This window comes from Epinephelus moara, chromosome 16 (assembly GCF_006386435.1).
Source record: "Epinephelus moara isolate mb chromosome 16, YSFRI_EMoa_1.0, whole genome shotgun sequence".
NCBI classification, from domain to species: domain Eukaryota; kingdom Metazoa; phylum Chordata; class Actinopteri; order Perciformes; family Serranidae; genus Epinephelus; species Epinephelus moara.
This window is the reverse complement of record NC_065521.1, coordinates 17,245,336-17,271,571: the sequence shown is the minus strand read 5'-3', so window position 1 is coordinate 17,271,571 and position 26,236 is coordinate 17,245,336. Positions and strand designations below refer to the sequence as shown.

Below are 26,236 nucleotides of genomic sequence, written 5' to 3'. Positions count from 1 at the left end.
AAGCATTTTTGCGGACACTGACACATATCCCTAGATAAGTACAGAGGAGCACTGTTTAGGCATTTGGAAGGCCTCAGCTGATTTCAAATTCTGATGGCAGAAATGGCAATGCTCGTTCAGACATATTGATGCTCCACCATCATCTCTTCATGCTGTAGTCTGTTGGCATTTATTTGTTGCTCAGCAGCACTATGTCATATGTTGCTCTGATTGGTTGTTACTTTGTCCAGTATGGAGCTACATTAAGGTCAAAAGTTTTGAACTTGAAAAAATAAAATTTGAAACTGAAAATTCATGTGTTGATCTTGAAATTTGAAAAATACAACAATGTATTCGAAATAAAAATAAGTGTATGAAACGTTTTTTTCAGGTTAAATATAATTTTGATTCACTTTGGTAATTCTTTTGAATAAGTAATTTATTTTCACTTTTCACTTCCATATATATTTTAACATTTGAGGTCTTATTTTTTCAGTTGCATGTTTTATCTTTTCAGATTCAGATCTTATTTTTTACAGTTTCAAATCTTATTTTTCAGTTTCAGACTTTTGACCCTGATGTGGCGTGGGGGGCGTGGCATCAACTGAGAGGGGTGTGGAATCATGAGTGACAGTGTCTTCAGGGAACGTATAGGAACTAAAAAAATTCTGACTCACACTTACATACACCATATTCATGTGATTGGCAGTGTAAAAATTGATGCCAGTGACAAACTTCCATTTAGAAATCTGTTTTAGACAGTACTGAGCACCAATTGCGGTATAAGAGCGATAAATTATGCCAGATTTTGCAGTTCAACAGCCACATTTTAAGTGCTGATATGTCCGATTTCCACATAGCACTGTGAACGCAGCGTAGTGTCCATTTCGCTTGCGATGATGGCGTCCGGTCGGTCGGGTCAATCTGCTGGAGCCCATACATCCAGCACACAGGTGAGAAATGTTAACTACGTTCTGGGAAATCATAACAAACATTAAGGGGTCGTTTTTGTGACAACATACATTTCCATCGCTCCATCGTCACGGCCCTGTTGATGCTTCCACATCCAGACGTGTCCCCTGGATGAAACCCAAGCTTGACCTTGGGGAAAAAATCACCTGGAGCCACAAAAATCATCTGGAGCCAGGTCAGGTGAGTAGGGAGGTGTTTTAGGATTGTTTCCTTTTCCCCAAGCTCAAAGGTTTCATCCAGGGGACACGTTTACTGGATGTGGAAGCGTCAACAGGGCCGTGATGATGGAGCTGTGGACAATCACACTTTCCAGCTTTGACAAATTCGCCACTTAAAAGATGTCACAAAAAAATGTATGTTGTCACAAAAACGACCCCTTAATGTTTGTTATGATTTCCCAAAACGTAGTTAACATTTCTCACCTGTGTGCTGGATGTATGGGCTCCAGCAGATTGACCCGACCGACCGGACGCCATCATCGCAAGCGAAGTGGACACTACGCTGCGTTCACAGTGCTATGTGGAAATCGGACATATCAGCACTTAAAATGTGGCTGTTGAACTGCAAAATCTAGCATAATTTATCGCTCTTATACCGCAATTGGTGCTCAGTACTGTCTAAAACAGATTTCTAAATGGAAGTTTGTCACTATCATCAATTTTTACACTGCCAATCACATGAATATGGTGTATATAAGTGTTGAGTCAGATTTCTTTTAGTTCCTACGTTCCCTGAAGGCACTGTCACTCATGATTCCACACCCCTCTCAGTTGATGCCACGCCCCCCACGCCACATCAGGGTCAAAAGTCTGAAACTGAAAAAAAAGATTTGAAACTGAAAAAAAGATTTGAAAGTGAAAAAATAAGATTTGAAACTGTAAAAAAATAAGATCTGAATCTGAAAAGATAAAACATGCAATTGAAAAAAATAAGACCTCAAATGTTAAAATATATATGGAAGTTAAAACTGAAAATAAATTATTTATTCAAAAGAATTACAAAAGTGAATCAAAATTATATTTAACCTGAAAAAACGTTTCATACACTTATTTTTATTTTGAATACATCGTTGTATTTTCAAAATTCAAGATCAACACATGAATTTTCAGTTTCAAATTTTATTTTTTCAAGTACAGAACTTTTGACCCTAATGTAGCTCCATAGTCCAGAGGCATTTTGTCATTGTATGTTGTGTGGGGAATGAGGGAAGGGAGGGTATCAGTGCTGTAACCTATGTCAAAAGAACGCAAATGGACCCACCCTTTAAGCAAGAAAAGGCTATGCATGCTATCCAAAAGATACAAAAAAGGTTATACATACAGTTCCTACATCTATACAGTCCATACACAGAGCTGTGGCTGTTCACAATCCCACACACTCAGTACCTACAGTACATGTACAGACTGCCATCAGCCAACAAATTGGACGCTGCCCAGTGCGCAACACTTCTGTTTTACAAAGGCATAGGAATGTATGTAAAGGGAGGCAAAGAAGACCCACTCATGTTCACATGCAACTGTACAGCATGTTAACACAGAAAAGCAATTTTAATGTATGCATTTATTGAGATCTTCCACAATCCTGTCGTAACAGTTGTCAGTGCCAATGCCAGCTTTGACAGCAGGCCTTTTGGAAATATAAGTCACAGCCAGAGCATGTGCATGCTGTTGTAAGTGTGTGTGGTGTGTGTAGGGGGATGTAACTGCCAAAGTGTGAACAGGGTATATACTGTAGGTGGCTGCCAAACACTACATGTTTCTATGTTCTACTGCCTAGTCAGGCTCTTTGCCACTGGCTGAGTAACACACAACACACACACACTCCACCCTCAGGAACGGGGTAATGAATGGAGAGCACCAGATAGAGAAACATGACTACAGGAAGAGGAGAAAGACGGTAGAAAAGGTTTGTTTGGTGGAAGACTGACTTGGTGGAAATGAGGAATGCAAGGTGATGGGATGTGTAAATTCTCATAACTCTAATTGTAATGATTGTCATGTTTTTAAACACCAGATTACACAGTTCAATGAATAGATTAGATAGGAGAAATTAATACAACAACTGGGCTGATTAGAAGATACAAAGCGGTGCAGCTGAAATCAGTAAAGAACAAGCTTTTTGTAGCTCTGAAAAACTGTTATTTTCAATCTGTCCAGCAGAAAACAAAAGTGGCTTTGCTCCCAAGGTTAAACACAGTTTTAACCTATGAAATACAAATTGGACCAAAAGGTATAAGATCAAGGGAGAAAACCCAAATCCTGAAATAGAAATTGGAGACAAGTCAGTCTTCATACAGAAAAAGGAGCGGTGAAACTGGGGAAGAAAGAAATAGAGTGGTAGTGGCAGAGAAGTCAAAGCTTCTCTATTTTCCAGAGCTGAAGTCAGGGTCAAGAGGCAGGAAATGGGAAAAGGAGAGAAGATAGAGGAAAGGAAGTTGCCTTGGGGCTTTTGAAAGTCTTAGAGGATGGGAGGCAAAAAAAAGGGGAGGAAACAAGCACGGAGGGAGGCAGTAAGCTCATTGGCTTGATCTAAGCTTCTCCTCTCAACCAACTGGGAGGAAAGGGGAAGGAGTAGAGAGAAGAAAAAATGGAATGAGAAGGATGGAGGGCTGCTCTGGGGCCCTCTTAGCGTGATGAGAGGACAAACAGATGGTACATTGTGTTCACATTAGCATATCTTAATTTGAAGCACGATGCGTCAATTTATTGTGTGTATGTCTGTGTGTGGGGGACAGAAAGGTAGTGCCATGACAAATTTTATCCCTGATATACCGAAAAGCCTCTCCGTGGCAGAGATAAAGAGGTTTGCTGGTGTTTTCAAAAGGGTTTTCCCTGCATATCTGACTCGAAGGCATCCCACATAAGTGTTTGTTTTCACCACCCACGCCAAGCTTTATTGCTGTTTGGGTGAACTTCAAACTTCTAACAAACATAATGAAGTTAAACAACACTTTACCCCTGTTGTGGCTCCTCCGCCTGGAACATGTTCCACTCTAGGCTCATATTGAGCCTGGGCAAAGTCTGCCTTACAATATTCAAATAGTTCATTCATGTGTTAGATGCATCTCTATTACTTACTGATATTCTGCAGTACTGATTCAAATTATACTCAATTCTTGACACCCTTTTTGGTGAATTCCTTCCCCTCCAAGAAAACTTTCTGCCAAGATTTACACCAGAGACAGTTTCTTAGATGTAGACCAAGATCTATGTACGACTGTGTAGATATCGTGAGAAGCAAAAACTTAAATTCAACAGGGATACTGACACATCAGTGGGCTGAACAGAGATGATGTGCCGGTGGTGGTAGCAAACTGGCAGCTGAATAAAATCCAGTCCCCCCAGAACAACGCGATTATACGATCGCATAATTCAACGCATAATCAGCCAAAGTCCGTATATTTATGTGGGGCCCGCATTTTTTCAAAGACACATAAATCGCCGATTTCCGTGCAAAATGCGCGAAAAATATGCGGGGCTTGCACGATTTCATAATCCCCACATTTTCGTTGCAAAAAAGTCACATATATCTTAGCAGAAAGTTGAAAAATGTTGCGTTTACTTCACACAAGAGCAGCCATTTTCCCCCTGTTGCCTTGGGAACGTTATGAAGTGACGTGGTGGAGGGGGAGGAGATGGAGGAGGAGGGGGAGGAGATAGAGGAGGAGGAGATGGAGGAGAGGCAGGGGGAGGAGATGGACGTTGAGGGAGAGGGGATGGAGGATGAGGATGGTGAATGACTGGCCAGTGTTAGAGGCTACGCAGTTATAGTTTTCATTTTCACAGTGGACTGTTGTAGTTTCATTCAGGAGTTGATGCAACTTTACAGTTGTAAGATTGCACTTTTTTGTTACCAGTGGGTCAAATCATACTAGTTTCAAAAACCTTACAGTTGTAAGTATATTAGTAGTATGTAAATTTACGTTACAGTAAGAGATTGCACTTTGTGCATTGGAAGCACTTATTTTAACAGAAGATGTCTGTTTTGTATAGCTACCTCTGTAAAACAGGAAGCACACATTTTATTATTTTATATTTTATTTATTAATTTTTACAGAAGTTGTAGCATATTCCTTTTGTAAAGCTACAGAACTTGTTTGACTCAGCAATGTTTTGTAAGTTTGAGCCATGTGTTTATTAAGGTCTGAAATAAAACAAGATGAGAACTTAAATATTCCCTGCACTTTCTGTGATGTAGTATGCTTGCTTATCATAGGAAGTAATTAGAAATGACTATTTACATTAAGGTAGTAGCCTAGTGAGAACAGGGTGTTGGGGGAATCACTTTTTTCCTCTTTTTCATCAAACCGCAGTTTTTGCAAGTTCCCGCAATTTTTGCAAGTTCCCACAATTTTTGCAAGTTCCCACAATTTTTACAAGTTCCCGCAATTTTATCGCATAAAATTGCATAAATGTCCCGAATATTCCATTGCAACAATCACAAAAAAAACTCCTGAAAAAAAACTGAAAATCATATAGCTAATAGACTGCTTTTGTAGTTGAAAGAAGTCATCTCAAGAAAGTCCTATGTGGCATTCTTTCCATCATTCTGTTTCTAATCATATTTAATCGATCAGCAAGGAGACCTCCCTTCTCTGTAGCCACAACTTTCTTGAGTAAAATAGTGCGCACCGCTTTGTCTGTGTCAGCTGGCTTGCTTTTATCACTGGGACTAAACCCAAGATACTCCGAAACAGGTGCAGAGGCTTTTTTTTTCTAGTCCTATGACGTTATCCCCACCACTCGCAGTTACCATCTTTCTCAGCTCAGCTGCCCGTTTCAACAGTAGAGACTGGCCTCTGGTGGCATGTGTTGTACACTACAATACATCAGCATCTCCATACCAGTTTAATAGAAAGAGAAGTGTCTGTATTTTTGATGATTTTGAAAATCATACCGTCGGGATTTCTGTATACCCAGGTATACCGTAATACCTTGATACTGCCCAGGCCTAGAAGACAGTGACATTAACAGAAAATTTAACTTATCTAGTTGAAGTATAATTTTACTTTCTTTCAACATGGGCCTTATTTTTATGAGCAACATTCATTTTTAAAAAAAATATTTTTTGGTCATTTTTTTTGCCTTTATTGGATACTTGACAGACAGAAAATGGAGGGAGAGAGAGGGGGGTATGTCATCCAACAATCTTGGATGTTGCTTATAAAAGTTCATTTATATGTCACAAAGTGCTTCACAATGAAAAAACAAAAAAGCAAGAAAAGACGATAGAACAGATATAAAAATGCAGACATCAACCTAAGAATATAAAAGACACTGAAAAAAAAAAATAAACAAAAGGGAGTCTAAATAAAATGGCTCTTGAGCTGGTTTTTCAAAGTGTCCACAGATCTTAAGTCCATGGGAGAGAGTTCCAAACTTTCAGAGTTACAACCTCAAAAGCACAGTCTCCTTTTGTCTTGAGCCTGGAGCAAGGAACAACCAACAAACCCTGATCAGCAGACCTTAGAGAATTGCTGCTGACGTAGGGCTGCAGCAGCTCTTTAATGTAGGCAGGCGCCTGACCACGCAAGGCTCCAAACGTGATCATAATTTGATGGAAAGCCAGTATGTGGTTGGTTATGTGGCATGTGCTGAAAGCATGTTGCTGCCAAGGCGCTCCTACATTTCTGTTCTCATAATAATGCTCTCACCAAGTTAATATTGGCTAATATTAGCTTATTGCAGTTACATATTGATACGCATGTGTCAGCTGATAAGTAATGAGAAATGGCATGGTATAAAATGCCCAAAAGGTTTGAGGTTATTCAGAAACAGAGGTTATGTGGTTTGTCCACCAGAGAGCACTGACAGGTTAATTTCTGAACTGTAACATGTTCAACCAATGCAGCAATTCTTTAATAACCACATTTAAGAAACACTTATCATGCATGTTTAAAGAAGTATTTCAATGCTGGAAAGATGGTCATTTCATTAAACTGGGCAGTGTATATAGTAAAAAGATGCAAACACTTTTGAAATTGGTGCAACATGATCAGAGAAAACAGATCAAAAGGGCTGTGGCATTTGCTTTTGCTTAAGGGGTAGAAAACCTGCAACTACCAGAATGCACTGCGCCACACTGGACCAATACATGCGCCCACTGTTGGGTGACATAATGCCACCTTGTCTGCTTTGACAAAGAAATCATTATGGCACCCGGCAGGTAACAAGCAACCGTGTTTAACAGTTGAGCAGTAAGCTAAAAACGTGTTTCTGAAAACATGAAATAGGCAACGCAGTAACAGGATCTTGGTTTATATTTAATTAGCTCGGACATCTGGAGGGAACTTGGAATGGAGCCGCTGCTCCTTCGCGTCAAAAGGGGTCATTTGAGGTGGTTTGGGCATCTGATCAGGATGCTTCCTGGGTGCCTCCCTTTAGAGGTGTTTCAGGCATGTCCCACTGTTAGGAGGCCCCGGGGCAGACCTAGAACACGCTGGAGGGACTACATATCCCATCTGGCTTGGCAACGCTTTGGGGTCCCCCAGGAGGAGCTGGAAAGCGTTGCTCTGGAGAGGGATGTCTTGGATACTTTGCTTGGCCTGCTGCCCCCGTGATCCAGCCCTGGATAAGTAAATGAAAATGGATGGATGGATGGATGGATTTAGTGAGCACTGCCTAGTTTTACTGTTTTTACTTTGTGTCTGTGGTGCAGAAGTACAGTCTGTTCAAACAGTCCTCGAGCCATTGAAGATCCACTGAATGGTGCGATTTGGGCTTTGAGATGAGCAGGGACATCTGGGCGGTGGGAAGATGAATGAAAGTTTACCGTTGTTCATTTATGTACTACCCACATTGTTATGATACAAAGCAGGCTGAAAATCAGCAAAGTATCCCCTTAAGTTACATGCTATTGTGTACAAAGTATTCGCTGATGTATCATATCAGATTTTATTCATTTCCAAATATCTGTCAGTATCAGCCTCAAAAATCTGTCTGGAAATCAGTGAAAAATGCAGGTCAATACTTCCCAGAGTCCAAGTTGACGTTTTCAGATTGCTTGATATGTCTGACCACCAGTCCAAAACCCAACAATTTACAATGATGTATAAAAAAGTAAAGCCTATAAGGTCTACATCCCTAGTAATAGCTTCACTGTTTGACAAGTAATCTCTGAAAACATGACATGCAGAAGCACCAAAATACTGATTGCTTAGTACAATACCAAATGTAGAAACAAATGCAAGTCTCCGCTTCAAATCCCTTCACTCTTCCCTAAGTTGGCAGTAAAACCTCCCAAAAATCACCCCATTGGTTTTCATCTTTATTACTTTCTTCTTTCCCACTCAACCATCTCCCAAAACCACTGCCTCTGTTTGTCTGATGCTGAGCCATTTTTTGGGTCCCCCCCCAACTTCCTTGTTTTCACATCTCTTGCCAAGTTGCTGCTGAACTGACTCTGAGGTACCACACCACCGCTGTAAGGAAAATTTGGGGTATTTTTCTAATCTATGCACAGCATCTGACTGAAACCCAGGCTTGATGCATAATGAATAACAAGAAATAAATGATGAAAAAGTTGCCGACACCTGGGCACCATCTGTGTCAAGAAAGTTCTACGCCTGATCCCCCCCCCCCTTTTCTCCCTTCATACCCATCCTACTTTTTTTTCTGTTTCATGGTGAGAAACACCTTTTCTACGAAAGCTGCTGTCGCCCCTGAAAGCGTTTGTAGAACAGAGCTGAAGCTGTGCTGCAACCTCAGAGATTTCCCCAAACCATTTTCCTTTTTTTGGCTTCAGACATAAGCACTTTTTCGTAGTAAGTTAACTGTTAGAGAGAGTTAAAGGGTTTGGCGGGGATGAGTCATGGACAGGGAGGGAAGGAGAACACAGTGATGTACTCCATCTTCCTTACTTCTCAATCCCCTTTCATTGACTTTAAAGATAGATGCACTTTAAAGCTGTCTACAGCAGAAATGGACATTCACATCCTTCCTGTGAACTCATCAGCTCTCATTTTTTTGTTTTATATGATTGAAAAATAACCCCCGTTATTAATAGAAAATCTGTCTCCCTCAGGTCCCCAAGATACCATTTATTTCCAATAAATTTAACATAAGATCTACTTTCTCTTCGGTCCTGCTATTCAGCCAATCCCATCGTGATCCATTTGTTATTTTGCTGCTTTTATTTTCTTGGTAAAAAGATTACAGATGTTTTACTTCTGTGTTTCCAGAGAATAACATAGAAACATAAATATGTTAGTGATGGATTTACCAGTTTGTTTTGAAGTGCAACTTCATGTCGGAAATCATTTTAAAACATGAATTCATTGTGAAGCTACCATCGAGCAATACCTGAACAAATTGGATTCTTCCTTACAAAAATCTGGACTTTATTTATATACTGGAGGTATTAAACTTGTTTTTCTTGTGGGCTGAGTTTGTGAAGCAGTCAGAACTTGAAAAGGATGCACTGATGTTTTAAAAGCTGATACAAAGTTTATTGTGAGAAAAAATGGCTCCTGTGTGGATTATATTCAGCAATTTTTCCAAACTGTGGGATGTTGGGTAGTTTTATTAGATCTGTGATACTCGCTGCGTGTTTTGATGGCTGGTAAGGAGTGCTTTGGTTTTCTGCTGTACATTAAAGGCCAGATACACTCCAGAACAGACATGGACAGCGATGGGCATGTGATTCTTTTTATACTACATTGGGTGTTGCATACAAGAATACCTTCACAAATGTTTTGTCAGTGCCTATACAGCAGTGATATTCAAGTTACAGGTAGTGGGCCACAGGGTACTGAGTAGCCTGCCAAGCATTTCCAATCCACAATGAAAATAAGAGAAAAAAAAGGATATCCCAAACCCCCTGACAGAGGTCCGGGCTAAGCCTCGAATGTCCTCAAATCTTAGAACCGACTTTGCGCACACCTGGCCTCCTGTCATTTTGCAAAAGTAGCCCCAGGGTATAGCCATTTTGGTATCCCTGGCCTACAGTTTGCATGGTCTTTATTTTGGACTGCACATGCACATGGATAGATGGGAAAATTTGGATCACATGAATCCAGCTCTCTTTTACAACATCTCAACAATGTTTTGTGACGGTAAAGTGTGTCTCACCTTTTTTTGTTTCATATTTTCCCTAAAATGATTGAAAGAAGTTGAAGCCAGAAGGATGACAGTGTTGCAATCAGCAAGAAGAGAGCTAGTTAACGTTTGAGTTGTACCGATACCGATACCAGTATCGGAAATGCCTCCGATACTGCCTAAAATGCAGTATCGGGTATCGGCGAGTACAGCCTATGACCAATCTGATACCACGTACTGCCTCACGTCATATGCACGCTACAGGCAAACGAAACGGAAACGGAGCGGAGTTTAAAAAGCATTCTACTGTAGCCTTTAAAATGTCTTTTTTACCAAATTGTGTGGCTGCACTTTAACCTGTGTTTTGATCTATGTCAACACTGGATAATAATAATTAAAAAAAAGTTTTATTGTTTTGATCTATGTCAACACTGGATAATAATAATTAAAAAAAAGTTTTATGGAATTCATTCTACTATTATCTATTTATTTCTTAATATTTTACATAGAGTTTTAGGAGTTGAGACACACAACAATTCATATCCCATTCATTTTTATTTTGCGCTGGTATCGGATCGGTACTTGGTATCGGCAGATACCTAAAGTTCAGGGATCGGAATCGGTATCGGTACATCTCTAGTTAACGTTAACTGTTAGCAGCCGGTGGTTGGAACTAACCTCATACAAAAGTTGCACTGAATTACATTATGAGACATTCAAAATATATTCATTCAAAATTAGTTTTGGGCAAAGAGAAATGACAATGTTATGTGTTCAAATGTAATCTTCTTGAATTTTGTTCTAGGAGAGAAACTTCACAGCTGACAGATGTTTTCACAGCAGTATAAAAGAGACATCAGAGAGAAAATAATGAGACATTGTAAATAGTAAAAAGGCTTTTGAAGCAGTTGTTTCTTTAAAGTCCAGGTAAAGCAAAATCAGTGATTTCTTTTTTAAACACATTATACATGCTAGAAAATAGTTCTTGAAAACGTGAGAAGACTGGGAACAATGTAATAATGCATTTTGGAGATAGACCGTTTTTTCTCTATTCCTGTGCCCAAAATTTTTCATGCGGTCCTGAAATCATGGCCCAGTGACACACTGGAGCTATCCTTTTCATGACCCATCCCCTGCTATATGAAAACTAAGTTACCACTGTGTTGAACTGTGCTGTTACGTTCACAGCCTTTCTGTGAGCAGCGAGTTTGCTATCTCCCACAAGCTCTTTGGGTCTAATAAATACATGAATAAACATCTGCGTTAAATGCCACAGTCATATTAACTCAAGCAAAATAGCCAGTTCTTATGTACGTGTCAGTTTCTCAACGCTTTGTGCTAACATTAGCTGCTGTTAGCTTCACTGAGTCTGTCACTGCGCAACTACTAAGTTTGTGCTGTGCTACTATGGACTGTGTGTGCTACTGAGTTAGCTGCTAACAAGAGTCCGTCGCAGCAAAATAGCATTTGTTGTTTGGTTCAGGGTGTGTGTTGTGTGCTGTGCTACAACAGACTGTGAGTGCTACCACGTTAGCTGTTAACGAAAGTCACTGTGTGATGGAGAATGGAGAAGGAGATGCAGAAAGCTGAGAAACAATATTTTGTTCCTGAATAACAATTACCTATATACCTATTAGGGGTGGGAATCTTTGGGCACCTCACGATTATACCTATTAGGGGTGGGAATCTTTGGGCACCTCACGATTCGATTACGATTACGATTCAGGGGCTATGATTCGATTACAAAACGATTATTGATGCATCTTTAATTTATGTATATTGATGCACTTTTTCACAACACACATTTCTTTTTGTCTCACTGAATAAGCATTCAACACTTGCAATTTTTAAAAACTGTGCATTTGTAATAAGAAAGAGTTGAATTCATTTCCATTATATTTTATTAAACATATAAATGGAAATGCTTGCAAACTGGAAAGTTACAACTTCATTGAACGGAACCAAAGGTAACAACAGGTATCTTAAATCACAAGATAAAATGTGCAGTTAGAGTAACAAATGATTCGGTGGCGACAGACGTCCACGCATCACATGTAACTGCGTTCTTACCTGCCTGCCTTCAACAGTGAGGCCATGACCTCTGTTTTGGTTTGATGGTAGAGTGTCGGTGAAATAGCGTCGGGATGGGATGGTGTATCTGTGCTCCAGTGTATGCAGCAGTGCTCGAAATCCCTGATTTTCCACGACAGAATAAGGACGCAAATCCTTGGCAATAAATGCCGCGATGGCCTTCGTAATTCGCTTCGCCTTTTCCGATGAGGGTGGCAGCTTTCTAATTGCTTCCTCGATTGTTCTCTGGTCGGTAGCGCCACTAGTTGCCGCAGCAACAACAGCCTGCCGTCTCCCTGACTCCTCCGTCAGGTGGAATCGAGTTACATGGCTTCTCATGTTTGTTGTGTTGCCAAAGTATTTTATTTTAGCACGACACAGCTTACATATAACGTGGCTCTTGTCCAGTTCGCTTCCGCCGTCAACGTTGTAGAAGCCGAAGTATTTCCACACATCTGCTTTTAAATTAGAAGAAGCTGTTCAGCTCTCACGGCGAGGTGGGTAGCGGTCAGCCATGTTTGTTTTCCTCTGTGCGCGTGTCGGCGTGTCTGCTCCAGGTGCGCATCCCAAAGTGTCCCGGAGATGACACGTACCGCGCTTCTTAGTTCCGCATTATTTAGAACCTTCTGTATTACTCTAATTAACAGATTTAAATAATCGAAATTTGGACGTTTGTGAATCGATTCAGATTCGTCCACGTCCGAATCGCGATGCATCTAAGAATCGGAAATTTCCCCCACCCCTAAAACCTATATATTGTAAATATATTTATATTTATTTGCTCTGCATATACCTGTGAATTTACATACAATTCACAATGATCTTTATATTTTTAGACAAACACTGTTTACACTGATAATTATCACAGCACTTAAATGCTCTCAGACATCACCACCACTTCACTCTCTGTAACGACTCACCTGCAGATTGCTCACTGTCACCTTGTTGAAACAGCCCATAGGAGTGAAAGGAGCTTCCTGTATTGATTGTCACTGATGCTTTTGAAGGCGCAATCATTAACCCTGTCAGAGTGAAAGATTGTTCATGCTTTTCAGGCTTGAAGAAAACCAACATACGCAGCGTATCAAACACCACTTTGCTCACCTTCCAAATGCTTTGTGTCGATGGCAGGAATTGCGGGTCGTCACTTGTCATTGGATGACCTGCTTGAAAAATGACAATGTCTCCCTCATTGCTCACACCTTGTGCCTCGTCTACGCTGCAGTGCTCTTCTGGAGGAGCGTCTCTTCCAACTTGAATGGTTGTCATTTCGGTTTAGCCCTGGAAAACGATGCTTGCAGTGTAATGGAACATTGCACCTAGGTCACCAACACCCAAATGGAATATTGAAAAATGGTCTGCGTGTTGGGTGTCATGTTGTCTGTGACTCATTGCTTTTGGGGAAATATTAGAGTCTGACGCACCAAGGAGATTGATTCTTTTGATGGGTCGGGGATGACGGTGGATTGGAATATCAAGTCTAACTCATTTGTATTCACACTGGCAGTTTGCTTTTGTTTCTTGAAATGCATGTAAAATACTAAAACAGTTCTACATACAACAATTTGTGATATGTCTTTTTCTGCAGACAGCAGTGTCCTGAAGATTATTGATGGAGCACATTTGGACTGTGTGATTAAAAAACATCCTGGGATGGTTTCCGCGATGCACCTCCTTCCAGAGAACATCCTTATTTCTGGAAATGAGAACATTCCCGGGCTTGCAGCTTCTCCAACAGGTATACGTCACACAACTGGTGGACGTGTAAAATCAAAACATGAGTAATATGCTCCCCTACAATAACAGATGGTCTTTTAAGATGATGGAAGATATTTGACTTCCAGTATCTTCTGTGGCGGCCTCACTTGACAAGATTAAAGGACTGTAGTGACGCTGTGCTACGCCTATATGTAAATATGTGGAACCGTAGGAATGTGAAGCAGCAATTGGTTGTAAAAAAGCATGCTAATCTTCTCTGGACTAATGTAAAAATGGATGGATAAATGATCCGTGTAGGGCTGAGCGATATGGAAAAAATCATACCACAATATTGTTGACCAAATATTTCATAAGATTTCTGATATATAAACATCAATAATGTGGATATAATGACTTTGTGGGTAAAAGCAAATAATAGAACAGCTAGAACAATCGGGTAAGCGCAGAAAAATTGCATCACTTCACAGTAATGCAGTCTTTAATACTAGGAAAGGACAACCCTCGAGATATTACAATATCCAATACCTAAGACCATACCTAATCTCATATCACCGTTTTGATATTGTTTCAATATACTGCCCAGCACTAGATCAGTGTAAGAGAAAAAACTTCACAAAACAGTAAAGTGTGTGAGAAGTCTGGGTCAGTTGGTGTTGTCAGTCACTTAATGACATCACACTGGGTTTACAAATTCAGATAGTTTGTTTTTGGATCACGTGTTGGCCCTTTTAGTCTCATTACAAGTATATGCATAACTTGTCAGCTGCTGTTCGCCAGCAAAAATGAAAGCCAACCCTAGATTCACCCAGCTTGGCATTTTGCTTGACATTTTCGCCTCGCTATATTTGTGTTTTTGTGGGTGCTGTGTAACTTCCTCTTGGATGTGTGCTGCTTATGTCTCGAAAGCGGTTGCTACTTTTTTATAAAGTCCCAATTTCACTTGTGTGCTGTACCCAAAAACATCCCAAACACAGGAAATTAACTGGGAAAACTAGAATTACCGGTTGTATGCCTCCACAAACTAGTCAAGTCGCAGTTACTGTGTACATCCATGTCTGTGAAAACATGAAGCGTCACACACATCTTTGCCCTGGCAGCACAAAAGATTTACACAAATAGCAAAGTTTCAAGGTGGGCACCTAAGATTAGTGTCACCTTGTCAGTATCTGATCAAATGTCTCCCCCTCTGCTCCTGAGATTTGACACTGAGTAATGGCCAGAAAAGTGTTTTTGAAGAACATTATGATGTAAAAGTGAATTTGATTTTTGACCTTTTGAATACTAAAGGTCGTCACTTTATCATTGTGTCTTTAGACATTTGTGTGAAATGTTGTCATAATCAGCACATGAATTATTGAGTTATGGCCAAAAACATGTTTTGTGAGGTCAGAGTGGCCTTGCCCTTTGACCTTCAGCCACCAGATTCTAATTACTTTGTCGCTGAGTACAAGTGAACTTTTGTGCCAAATCTGAAAAAATCCCCTCAAGGTGTTCTGAAGATATTGCGTTCATGAGAATGAGACAGACACAAGGTCATAGTGACCTTGACCTTCGAGCTCCAATTTCTAATCAATTCATAGTTGAGTCCAAATGTACATTTGTGCCAAATCTGGAAAAATGGTCAGTGTGGAGGCATAATACGAAAATACAAGCAGAGTGCAGGATCACTGCTGATAAATACACGCCACACATCATTTAGTTGGTCAGAAGATTGGGAGGAATTGCTTTTGTGTGAGACTATACATTGTTTTCAGGGAAATCCTGAGTAGTATATCTTTTTTTAGATTATTTTAAACACATTGAATTTTATTGACTGAAGTCAGGACTATGGACATCACGTGTGAGCTGGATAAATGATAATAATGATAATAATTTTTTTTAAAAATTGCCAAAATTGGCAAACAAAAAAGGCTGAAAATGGTTGCACCTGGTGTGTTGTGCCATAAATAGTAATTATTTTATAACCCTTCTGATCTGGGTTACAGCACACTTGAAGTTTACCTCACTCTCCAGCTCTCTGTGCAGACTTTAAAGTCCCTGTTGCCTGTGTCTCTTTAACATTTTTCCTTCATTCTGGTGCCTTTTCAGCACAAATTGCAGCATTACAAGGTAAACACTTTTTACATCTGTCAGTCTCCGTTTTGAGGTAGTCACAACAATTTTGAGTGGTTTTTTTTTTCTTTTCTTTTTTTAATATTTAGGGCTTTTTCTATTCAAACAACTCTAGTTATTATGTTGGTGGAAACAGTTATACTTAGGGTGTCTGTGTTTACTGTGCAGCACATTAAAGAGTTCTGTGAGAAATGTTGAGGTAAACGAAGAGGTCACCTTAACTCAAGATAGATTAATCAAAATATGACATGGCTCAACCCAACACCATCAGCATATATCAGGTGTAATCTTACATAACATACTCCAGCAACTACTCACACATGTTCTTTAACTGTCAAAGTAACAAACAGGATCTTGATTATGATACTTAATAGTGGTCTTTTTTTGGAAACATACTTCCATCAGAAGTTGAAATGTCTGCAGTACTTAGAAAGTGAGTTTCTAAGGGGGAATGTAATGAAGTCTGACAGTGCAGAGCTATAATCATTGGGAGTCAGTGGGAGGTATGGTAGCCGGCTAATCCTCTTCATGTTCTGGGGCTGTGAGCAGCAGAGACCTAAGCTGCCTTTTAAGACCACAGCCACCAGTTTGATATTCACGCCGCATTCAGAACAATCCAACTCTGCGCTCCAGAGACAAGGGCTGCAATGAAACGCTTGATGGCTACATTACTCTTGAAGAGATTACAATCACACTGGCTATTTTCTCTTTGTTGTGTCTGAAAGGGGTGATTGTGGACTTCACAGGCTCTCCCAATTCATCCAGTGGCTGAGATGCTTTCTTCAATCGATTCTGATTCAATTTGCACCAAGTTTCCAGATGGAAATAGTTTTTGTTGGATTGTTTGACACCAGCAGTGGTATCTCTCTCTGTGGTGTAAATATTCCAGTGGTTGGCATCAGGCAGCTTACCACAAATCAATGGAGAAGTCATTAAGACGGAGCTGCTGTCTCTCAGAGAAGTTCTAATCAAATATATTGAAATCAAAGAGTTGAGGTCTGACGGTGTAAACAGTTGCTGCTAAAGAAGGGGTGTGTTTCCTCATCCAGCTCATGGATATCTCCATGAGGGAGTATGATATATGACAGTAAGTCAAGTGTGGTTAAAAATACACACAACAAAATGTTAACCCCACATCCTAGGAGTATGTACCATTTGAAGTGGAGCGTCTCTAGAGTCCAGGGTGAGGCAGACATATTAATAAGTAAAGCTGCCATGAAACATTAAGTGTTTCCGGAAACCAACCCTTTGGCTCTGGTGTTGACACCGCTGATAAAGTAACATGGAGAACTTCAGCTTACTTTATAAGATAACACACACACACACACGAGTAGAATCAGCAGTGTGTAACACACTGCATCAAACCATGTTTTTTCCACTTGACCTCTATCTTTTAGGTTTCTAGAACTTCTGGGGTGCCCTGATAAATTTTCTAGGGATGATGGAGAATGTCTGGGAACTTTGTAAATGGGTCACAAATAGGAGTATACTGAAATAGTCTCAACTTGTTTCACACATTTATTACACTGGATGGTGGTTTTCCCCTACAGCAACACCAACAGAAATTTGCTGAGGTGAAAACTAAATTAATTAAAAGGGCACTTGAAGAGCAGTGCTCATATAATGGTTACCGCTGATAATGTACGTTTGGACCAGGCCCTTAGGAAGTGCGATTGGCTTTGAAGCCATTCTTCACAGTGGCCAAACAGTGGAATTACAACCTGAGAGTCCGTCATGTGATGCCAGTGGGCCCAAAAGGACTTTTTCTCATTGGTTAACGTTGTGAAAGAGATTTTACTTTGAGCATCACAACCCCTGCAAAATGACTAATTTTAGCGTAAGGGTTCGATCCATTCAGTCCAACATTTGGAAAAATTAGAGGAGTTGCAAGGTTAAATCATTTTATCCCCATTCAAGTTGAGTCAAGAAGAGAGCTATACCAGAAGTTAGCTGCTCAGCTCAAAACTTTTGTAGTGCTCTTGCTCCATAGGCCCAATGATGTTATCTGGGTAATTTTGTACCCAGGAAGTTGAACTGTTTTGGTTTCACAAGCCACTGAGCAACTTTTATAAGAATGAACGGGGCCCCTCCTTCAATGCTGTATCCAGTTCTCTTTAAACATCCATAGTTGGTACAGTGTTGTGGTTCGCCCCCAGGTCGCTATGGTGGGTGTGAGTAAAACCCCAGTAACACTGTTAGTTCTGTCAGTACCAGCACTGTTGCTGCTGTTAGCACTGTTAGCTCTGCTGATAGCATCACTATAGAAGCATAAACCCCCCTTGTCACCCTGGTGAGTGTGAGCTAACCCCCATTAACACTGATAGTTCTGTCAGCACTGTTGCCTTTGTTAGCAGTGCACTGTTATCCACCGCCATGTTGGCTCAGCCACCTTTATGTCAGTTTGTGACGTCTGAGGTGAGAGTTGTGTGCATTTATTGTAGTTTAACGAAAGTAAGAAATTATTTGTGTATCCACTCCTGATTCAGATGCACTCCAAAATTTAATGGATTCTTCCTCTGTCCATGCTACACCCTTCCACCAAGTTTCATGAAAATCAGCCGAGTACTTTTCCTGTAATTCTGCTGACAAACAGATAAACCCCCAACTTCACTGAAAACATGACCTTCTTAGCGGAGACATCAAATTACAGGAAGAGGAATTCCATTTCAGACCCAGAAGTGCTCTAAATATGATATAATCCCGTAAATGTCACTGCATGTTAAAACATTAATGCCATGTTCATATTGTCACCAGGAGATGCTCTGCTGAGGCCTCAGCTGCTAAAGATGCTGCCCTTCACCCTGAGCAGACTGACCATCTCCCTCCAACCATCCCTGGAGAAGTTTGAGAGCGAGCTGCTGCAGCTGATCAATGCCGACTGCCATAACACAGTAAGGCCAAGCTTTTGTAACACACACAGCCTTGATAGTGCATGCACATGACACATTAGGCACAATCATCCTTAGATCCATATTCTCATACAATAGATCTACAGTTTGGTTGTTTGAGTTGTGCACCTATGAATAGATGTTTTATTGAGAAAAATCAACTACAGATACAGTGTGAGGGAAATATTAAAGTTATCAAACTTGTAAGGCAAATATGTTGTTTCATCATCTTACATCCTACTTTCTTTAAGTGCATATGGTCTGCTTAAAGGGGAAAAACAAATCACCTTATAATTTTGGGATATAAATGCACATACAAAATCCAGATAACTTTTCATCCTTCTGAGGGCAACAGTTCACTAAACTCCTGAAATTAAAGATGGCCACGATGGCCTTGACACACCTCTACCAAGATTATTCTCTCCAGCCTGATGCTTTCTTTTATCTCACTTTCCGTTTCTTAAGTGTGCAAGCACAAGCCCTTTTTACAGCTGCCACTGCAATTTAAGCTATATTGACTCCCAAACTAAATGGAGCTTATCTATTCTCTTCCCCTTTTCTTGTCTACGGAAACCCAGATGGTTAACCATATTTGACAGGTGCAACTATGGACCAGCAATTATTTGTACAGTGGCTTTGCACAGGCCCTATCTGTTCACTTCAGCCTAAGTGAGATGTGTCTTTGTGAGGGATGAGAATTGATATGACAACACTGTCACTCCGTATCGCTTTCCCACTGCTCTTTGATACTACTGGGCCAGATCCTCAAACTCAAACATATGGGATCGAGGGAGTGTTAGAGTTTATTAAGTGGAGCTAAAGGTAGGCACTAGTGCCTCTACCATGTAAATTTATACTAAGTGTACAAAGATGGAACAACTGTGTAAATATTTGTTTTAGGGAGCTGCAGGTGGCTTTGGGCTTATGGGCTGTTTTTGATGGATGAGTGAAGAATATGCATGGAAAAGCCTATGCTATATAAGTGGTATAAAGTTCCCATGGTACTGTAGAGTAAACAGTGTGGAAAAATAATGGTTTCAGTGTATTGCAATGATATTGCAGTACCTGTAATTCATTTTGAAGATTGTGTGGACTTGGTGTAATGATTTTGTATTATCCACAACATTTCTTACATTCTGGGGCGTCGGTGGCTTAGTGGTAGAGCAGGTGCCCCATGTATAAGGCTGTTGCCGCAGCGGCCCGGGTTCGAGTCCAGCCTGTGGCCCTTTGCTGCATGTCATCCCTCTCTCTCTCCCCCCTTCACACTTAACTGTCCTTATCATTAAAGGCAAAAAATGCCCCCCAAAAATATCTTTAAAAAAAACATTTCTTACATTCTTACAAAACTATGATTGCTATATTGAGCACAGTTTATTATACTGAAATGTAGATTTCTGGCATTTAGAATTCACAGTACCTGTGTTTACAAACAGAATAGCACTGCAGTTGTGATCTGAGAACATTGAAAAAGATTAAACAGGCTTTTACCCCAGCACATTTCAAAAATATTTATTCACTGCAGGTGGGAAAGAGCAAGCCGGAGGCAGAATGCAACCAATATCAAATGACCTGTAAAGAGGCCCATAAAAAGCTTGATGAATAAAAGACATTTTTTGGGCTACGGTACAACATTTGACACAGTGGTCAAAATACAAAATAACTGATTGTGTCAGGGGCCTACCTGCTTTTATGTCAATCTACATGCTCTTTGTTGGTGACGAACCTCCATAAAATATTGTCATTTCTCATCAGCTAGAGGTTATGATGTTAGCTGCACCTATGTGCACTGATCATACCAATTGAAGGAGCTCTGTGGAGTTCTCAGACAACAACAAACAAAGGTTATGTGTACATTCAGTGTTTCTCACCAAAAAGTAGGGATGCACTGATTGTGAAATTCTGGGCCTTGTCTGTGTTTAAAATAACAATTTGGCTGACAGCCAATACTGATACTGATGTTTTTACATTGTTGTTGTTTTTTTCTTGTTGTCTTTTTTTTTTTTATTCCTAAGTGCTATATCGTAGGCAACTGGACTTGCTTGAGTTTCATGAAGACGTTTCGCCTCTCATCCAAGTGACTTACTCAGTTCTAATGGAGTGGTGTGGAGTCGCAGGCTTTAAACTCTCTGTGGATGTAAGCCCTTACAGAATCGTTCAGGTCACGTGAGCTCTGAGTTTCAGAGTTGTTAAGGTCATGTCAGTCGTTCACCCACCCGGCCAGCTTGTGTGTTGTTATAGTAAGATGGGTCCAGGTGTGAATGGGTGTTCATTCGTCTGGGGAGGGATCCCAAGACTGCATTGCAGGTGCGATAAGTGGTGCCACCACCTCCTCTGTTTAACAATGGTCGTTTCAGTTTGACGTAGATGACTTCTTCGTAGAAATTTGTTTATCAGTGGAGCTGATACTTTATCATTTGTAAATGCATCTTTGTGGTAAACAAAATGGGGATGGTACATAAAAACTGCTTGATAACGCTAATGGAGGTCTATAACTCCACAGAGAACCTCTGAACAAGGCAAAAAAAGAAATAGTTGAACGAAAGTGCTTCTGTAAGAGTTGAATTAAAACAGAGGACAAAAAGAGGTTGCTGGTGGCTGGTTCGGGTATTTTTCCTTTTCTACTGCTCCCTTTAGTCTATTATTGAGTGTGTAAAATTGACCTCGCCTCAGGCCACCCTCAGACTCTTACAGGAGGGCACTGTCCTTTCATGGGTCCAACTGTGCTCTCCTTCTAGAGCTGCCCTCAGACCCTCGGGATGGAGCCAGTTCTTTAGGGACTAGCAAGCCTATTTAAATATAGTTATATTCAAATGGAGGCTTTATGGAGAATCAGCCCCGCTTAACTTTCCATGCTGTCCAGCACCAGTGCAGTGAGTCCCAAACTGTCACCATGGCAAAGAAGCAGTAATATTCTGTGGAAGGGCCCAGTGCAGATTTTGTGACCAAAAAAGAGGGAGGGGAGAGAGGGGAATGAATTAATCAATTAATAAATGGACACACAAGAATAATCCTAATTTAATAGGCAGATTGCCATGAAATTTGCTGAGGCACACTTTGTACTCCCAATGGTACAAACCCCACTGCCAGCACCACCCTCAGGAAAGTGACCATTAAAGCCTCTCAGGCAGGGATGTCAAAGTCATTGTAGTTTATGGACCACATACAGGCCAATTTCATCTCAGGTGGGTTGGACCAGTAAAACCATTGCATAATAACCCATACATAACAACACCTTCAATTTCTGTCTGTCTGAAGAAAAATAAATGCAACATCACACACCACACCAAATCAAAGTGGATGCTGCTGAGGAAGCATTTTAAGTTATCACTTGCCTTACAAACCATTTACAAATAAAACGTTTTGGCAATAGGGTTCTGCCAATATTGCTTTCAGATATAAGTCTGATACAGATTTCTTTTACTAAAGCCTCTGATGATATTTTGTACAACACACAACAAGTATTCATTGTTTTTTCAGAGAACTGTATTCCGGTCACGATGGAAAAGCCTCTGAAGCAGCACTTTACATGAAGTAGGCTACTCACTGTTAAACTTGCTCCTGAAACCCGGCACCTCTTAGCCTTCACAAGTGCATCACCATTAGGTGTGCAAAGTCATCAAGTGGGACGGATTAGAGCCTTTGCTTTGACACCCCTTGCTGGAGGGGCTGCCTTTGGGGCTAAAGCCTTTTATTTTATTTGGATAAGCTTTTGCATTTTGGCAGATCATGGATTATAAATAGTACTACTCTGCATTGCAAAGTACAAAAAATGTTTTGCCATAATACAGATTTAGAGTGTAGCCATCAATAAAAATCCCTTGACAACACTGGCTAGCACCATTTAGCCATCCATATCCACTGCTTTTCTGGGTCTGAATCACAGCTGCAGGCCAAGAAAAGTAGACCAGACATCAGTTTGCCCTAGTGACATCCTCCAACCAAGGCTTTCCCACTGTAGTTGAGATGTATAATCTCTTCTGTGTGTTTTGGGTCAGCCCCTGGTTTTTCTTTCAGTTGGATGTTCCTAGAGTTCCTCCACAGGGAGTCATCCAGACCAGGAGACATTCTCATAAGAATGAAGTATAGAAAACCACTTCAGCTTGCTTCTTCGGCTACAACGAATGATCATTTTTACTGTAACAGTTGATCACATGTAGCACATTTGGATTGTCTGGACATTCACTGGGCTAAATAAGTAGTGGCAGTGGGTTGTGGCAGCACATGTGCTCAGTACAGTGGTGGAGGAAGTGTTCAGTTCCTTTACTTAAGTAAAAGCACGAATACAAACCCCCCCCCCCCAAAAAAACCCTAAAAATGTTTTTCTAAATAGCTGCAAAATAATTTTTGTAATCACTCAGCTAATTGAATAAGTAGTTAATTGTTTTAGCTGTGCTTGTATAAACGTTTGGGAGGATTGATTAATAAAAAAATCATATTTTATAAGCACTTTGTCAAGTATCACTTCAGGAAGGACCCACATGCAGAGCAGCAGGCAGGTTTGAGGCTAAACAAAAAAGCGAGCTTTAATAAAGTTGATGAAATACGTCTAGAACAGGCAAGTAAAAGAAAGTCCAAATGACAGAAGAACCAAAACTAACTGAAAACCAACTGAGATAATACAGTGAACTCAGGTAAAAAATCCAAACAGAACCCAAGACAAAAGGCAGGAAACGGAGCAGGGAACGACACCAAGAATACAGGGATGAACACAGGAACGAACACAAGGAACAAGGACAAAGAGAAACACAGCTATATTTATACACAGGAAACTAATCACAAGAACAAGCCACAGCTGGAGTAGGAGGACACGGGCAAAAGGAGGAAAATGGGGATTGGCTAACAACAATGGTGTGGAGGGGAACACTAGGGTGGACTAATACAGAACAGGTGTGAGGGGAAGACTCTTGGACCGGGGAAGGACTAACGAGGCAGGTGTGACAGAAAACAGGCAGGAAAACACACAGACACAGGAAGTAAAACCAGATACGACACATGAGGAGAGAATCTACAAAATAAAACAGGATGCAGATTAAACATGAATGAATGACATGAAACAAGGAAAACAAACAGAAAACTCAAATAAGTACATTTCCCTCTGAAATGTACTGGAGTAAAGGTATAGAGTGGCATGAAAAAAACCCCTCAAAGTACAAATACCTCTAATTTGTACTTAAGTACAGTGCCTGAGTAAATGTACTAAGTTATGTTCCACCACTTGTTAAATATATAGTTACATATTTTACATGACACTGTATCTGACTAAATACAAATAGTGGAAAGTAGGCACAACTTCTTTTTCTGCTGTGAGGTAAGTGACATGTTAGCATGAATACCTATCTTATTTTGGAGCACTGACAGTTTTTTTTCCTCATCTGTGCGATGTTCTTTGAAGGTTTTCACAACCAGCCTAAGTTGCGTAGATTAGTAAAATGTTCCAGACTTTTATAACTTCAGTGGTATGACGACATTCTCATGTCTCTGAGAGGTGTTAATACATGCAGAAGTCAGCTTGATTGCAGCTTTTAATTAAAGGGTGTCTGTACATGTGTGTGTGTGTGTGTGTGTGTGTGTGTGTGTGTGTGTGTGTGTGTGTGTGTGAGAGAGAGAGAGAGAGAGAGAGAGAGACAGACAGACAGAGAAAGAAAGTGTGTGTGATATGTGTGTGACCTTTAAAAGTGTGACTCCAGCTGGATTGTCATCAAGCTGTCTCTGAAGTGATGCTGACACCTCACCCGCCAACTCAGTTTCACCGTTGTGTGAGGGAACGTGTGTACGTGTGTGTGTATGTGTGCGTTTGTTACTTCACGCCAGCGTGTCTGTGCTTAAATTGGTATGAAGGCAGAAACGGAGTGACAAAAATGAAGAGGAATGGGGTGGCGGATGAATGTACAGTGCAGCATGAGACGAATCCTTTATGCTGGCTGCTAGTCTGACATACAGTCTTCACATAATCTCCTCTTAAGTATTGCTATTTTTAGCCCGACAAACTATCACAGAGAGTGGCTTCTTTTTACAGTCCACTTTCCTATATATTATACAGCCGGTGCCCTACTTGATGTGCTTTTCATGTAACTGCTATAGCTACTTTCCATAGCTTCATCGCATACTTTAGTGAGCACCAGGCTAATTTGAACTGTGATTCTGGACCCTCTCCAAACACACTCTGACCTCCACTTTAAGAAACTAACACTATTCATCTGCTTGAACCTGACTGCCTTCCCCAAGTTTGAATGAAGCCAGAGGCTACCTCACCTGAAATGACCTGTAGCAACCGCTCACCTAAATCTTCAATAAAATATATTACTGATGATGAAAGGGCCTGAGATCTTGTCAGAAATTATGTAACATCTTGGCTTGTGATCAAAAGACCTGGGCGCACAGAGGAAGATGAAGAGGAGGAGGGAAGCAGGCGAGGACCGATGCCATGCCGCAGGCAGAACAAAATGCCTTGGGCTGATTTAATGAATGGAGAAAGACTCTGGCAACAAAGCTCCAGGAAGTTTTCATTTGTCCTAAAAGAAGAAAACTCACTCAAAGTAGGACTGCCCCTGTGGACGTGGTACTATAAAAAAAGACAAAAGAGGCTGTACATTTCTGAAATAGCAGGCGTCTCGCACATTGTTCTCTGAGGACACCGAGTTTGGCTGCACCTCCGAATGTGCCAGCTGAGTGCCTTCTCCTTATCATTATTAGGCCTGTAACCACTGTAACTGATGCAGTGCAAAGGAATGTGGTTTAATGCACTTGGCTCACATCAAATATTCATGAAATGCAGGTCTACGTAATGATTGACGATCCAATGATTAGACGAAATAGACTGCGACCGGTTATAGACCCTATAAGTCAGACAAGACAGAGAGTGCACAGTGGTTCAGGGAGGAAAGATAGATTCATGAACCCTTAAAAGACTGAGAGTCACTGCCTCTTTTCCTCTGTTGAAATAATATATTTGGAGAGTCTGACCAAACTGAACAAAGTGACCTCCAGGAGACACTTATGAACACTGTGAGATACACAGAGCTGATACTTTATCAGTAGGATCCATCAGTCACTACTGGGAGCTCAACTATTGCAAGTTTTGAATTATTTGGAGTCCTTTGGATGTCACTGAACCTTTTATCAAGGCAAATGTCGTGCATGAAGGGTTTCTGATTCAGATTTTGGCAACATTTCAATTTGTATGATCTGTTAAAGGAAGCCTGGTATTTCTCTTATACCCTAGTGTGAGAAGAGTCTTTAAAAGTCTAGTGCGAGGGAATTCACACATCCCCTGACATGGTATTGTTCAGCAAAAGGCAGGTTATCCTCATCTCATCTGAAACATAGCCGTTACTTGTTTGGGAATTCAGCTGGTCCCTAAGGCACAGCCCTTTTGATTATCAACAGAACAAGATAAACTTTATTGATTCCTCATGGGGAAATTGTAGTGCCAGGATCAAATGTCATTTATTGATTGCATGC

General features: G+C 40.6%; 1 protein-coding gene across 1 annotated transcript in view; it reads left to right on the top strand.

The window, feature by feature from the left end:
* nphp4 (nephronophthisis 4) overlaps nucleotides 1-26,236 on the top strand; it is a 229,400-nt gene that overhangs the window by 34,075 nt on the left and 169,089 nt on the right. The window contains exons 6-7 of the mRNA XM_050066031.1: nucleotides 13,645-13,794; nucleotides 18,642-18,778. Coding sequence (XP_049921988.1) covers nucleotides 13,645-13,794; nucleotides 18,642-18,778 — 287 coding nt within the window. The remainder of the gene's footprint in view (nucleotides 1-13,644; nucleotides 13,795-18,641; nucleotides 18,779-26,236) is intronic.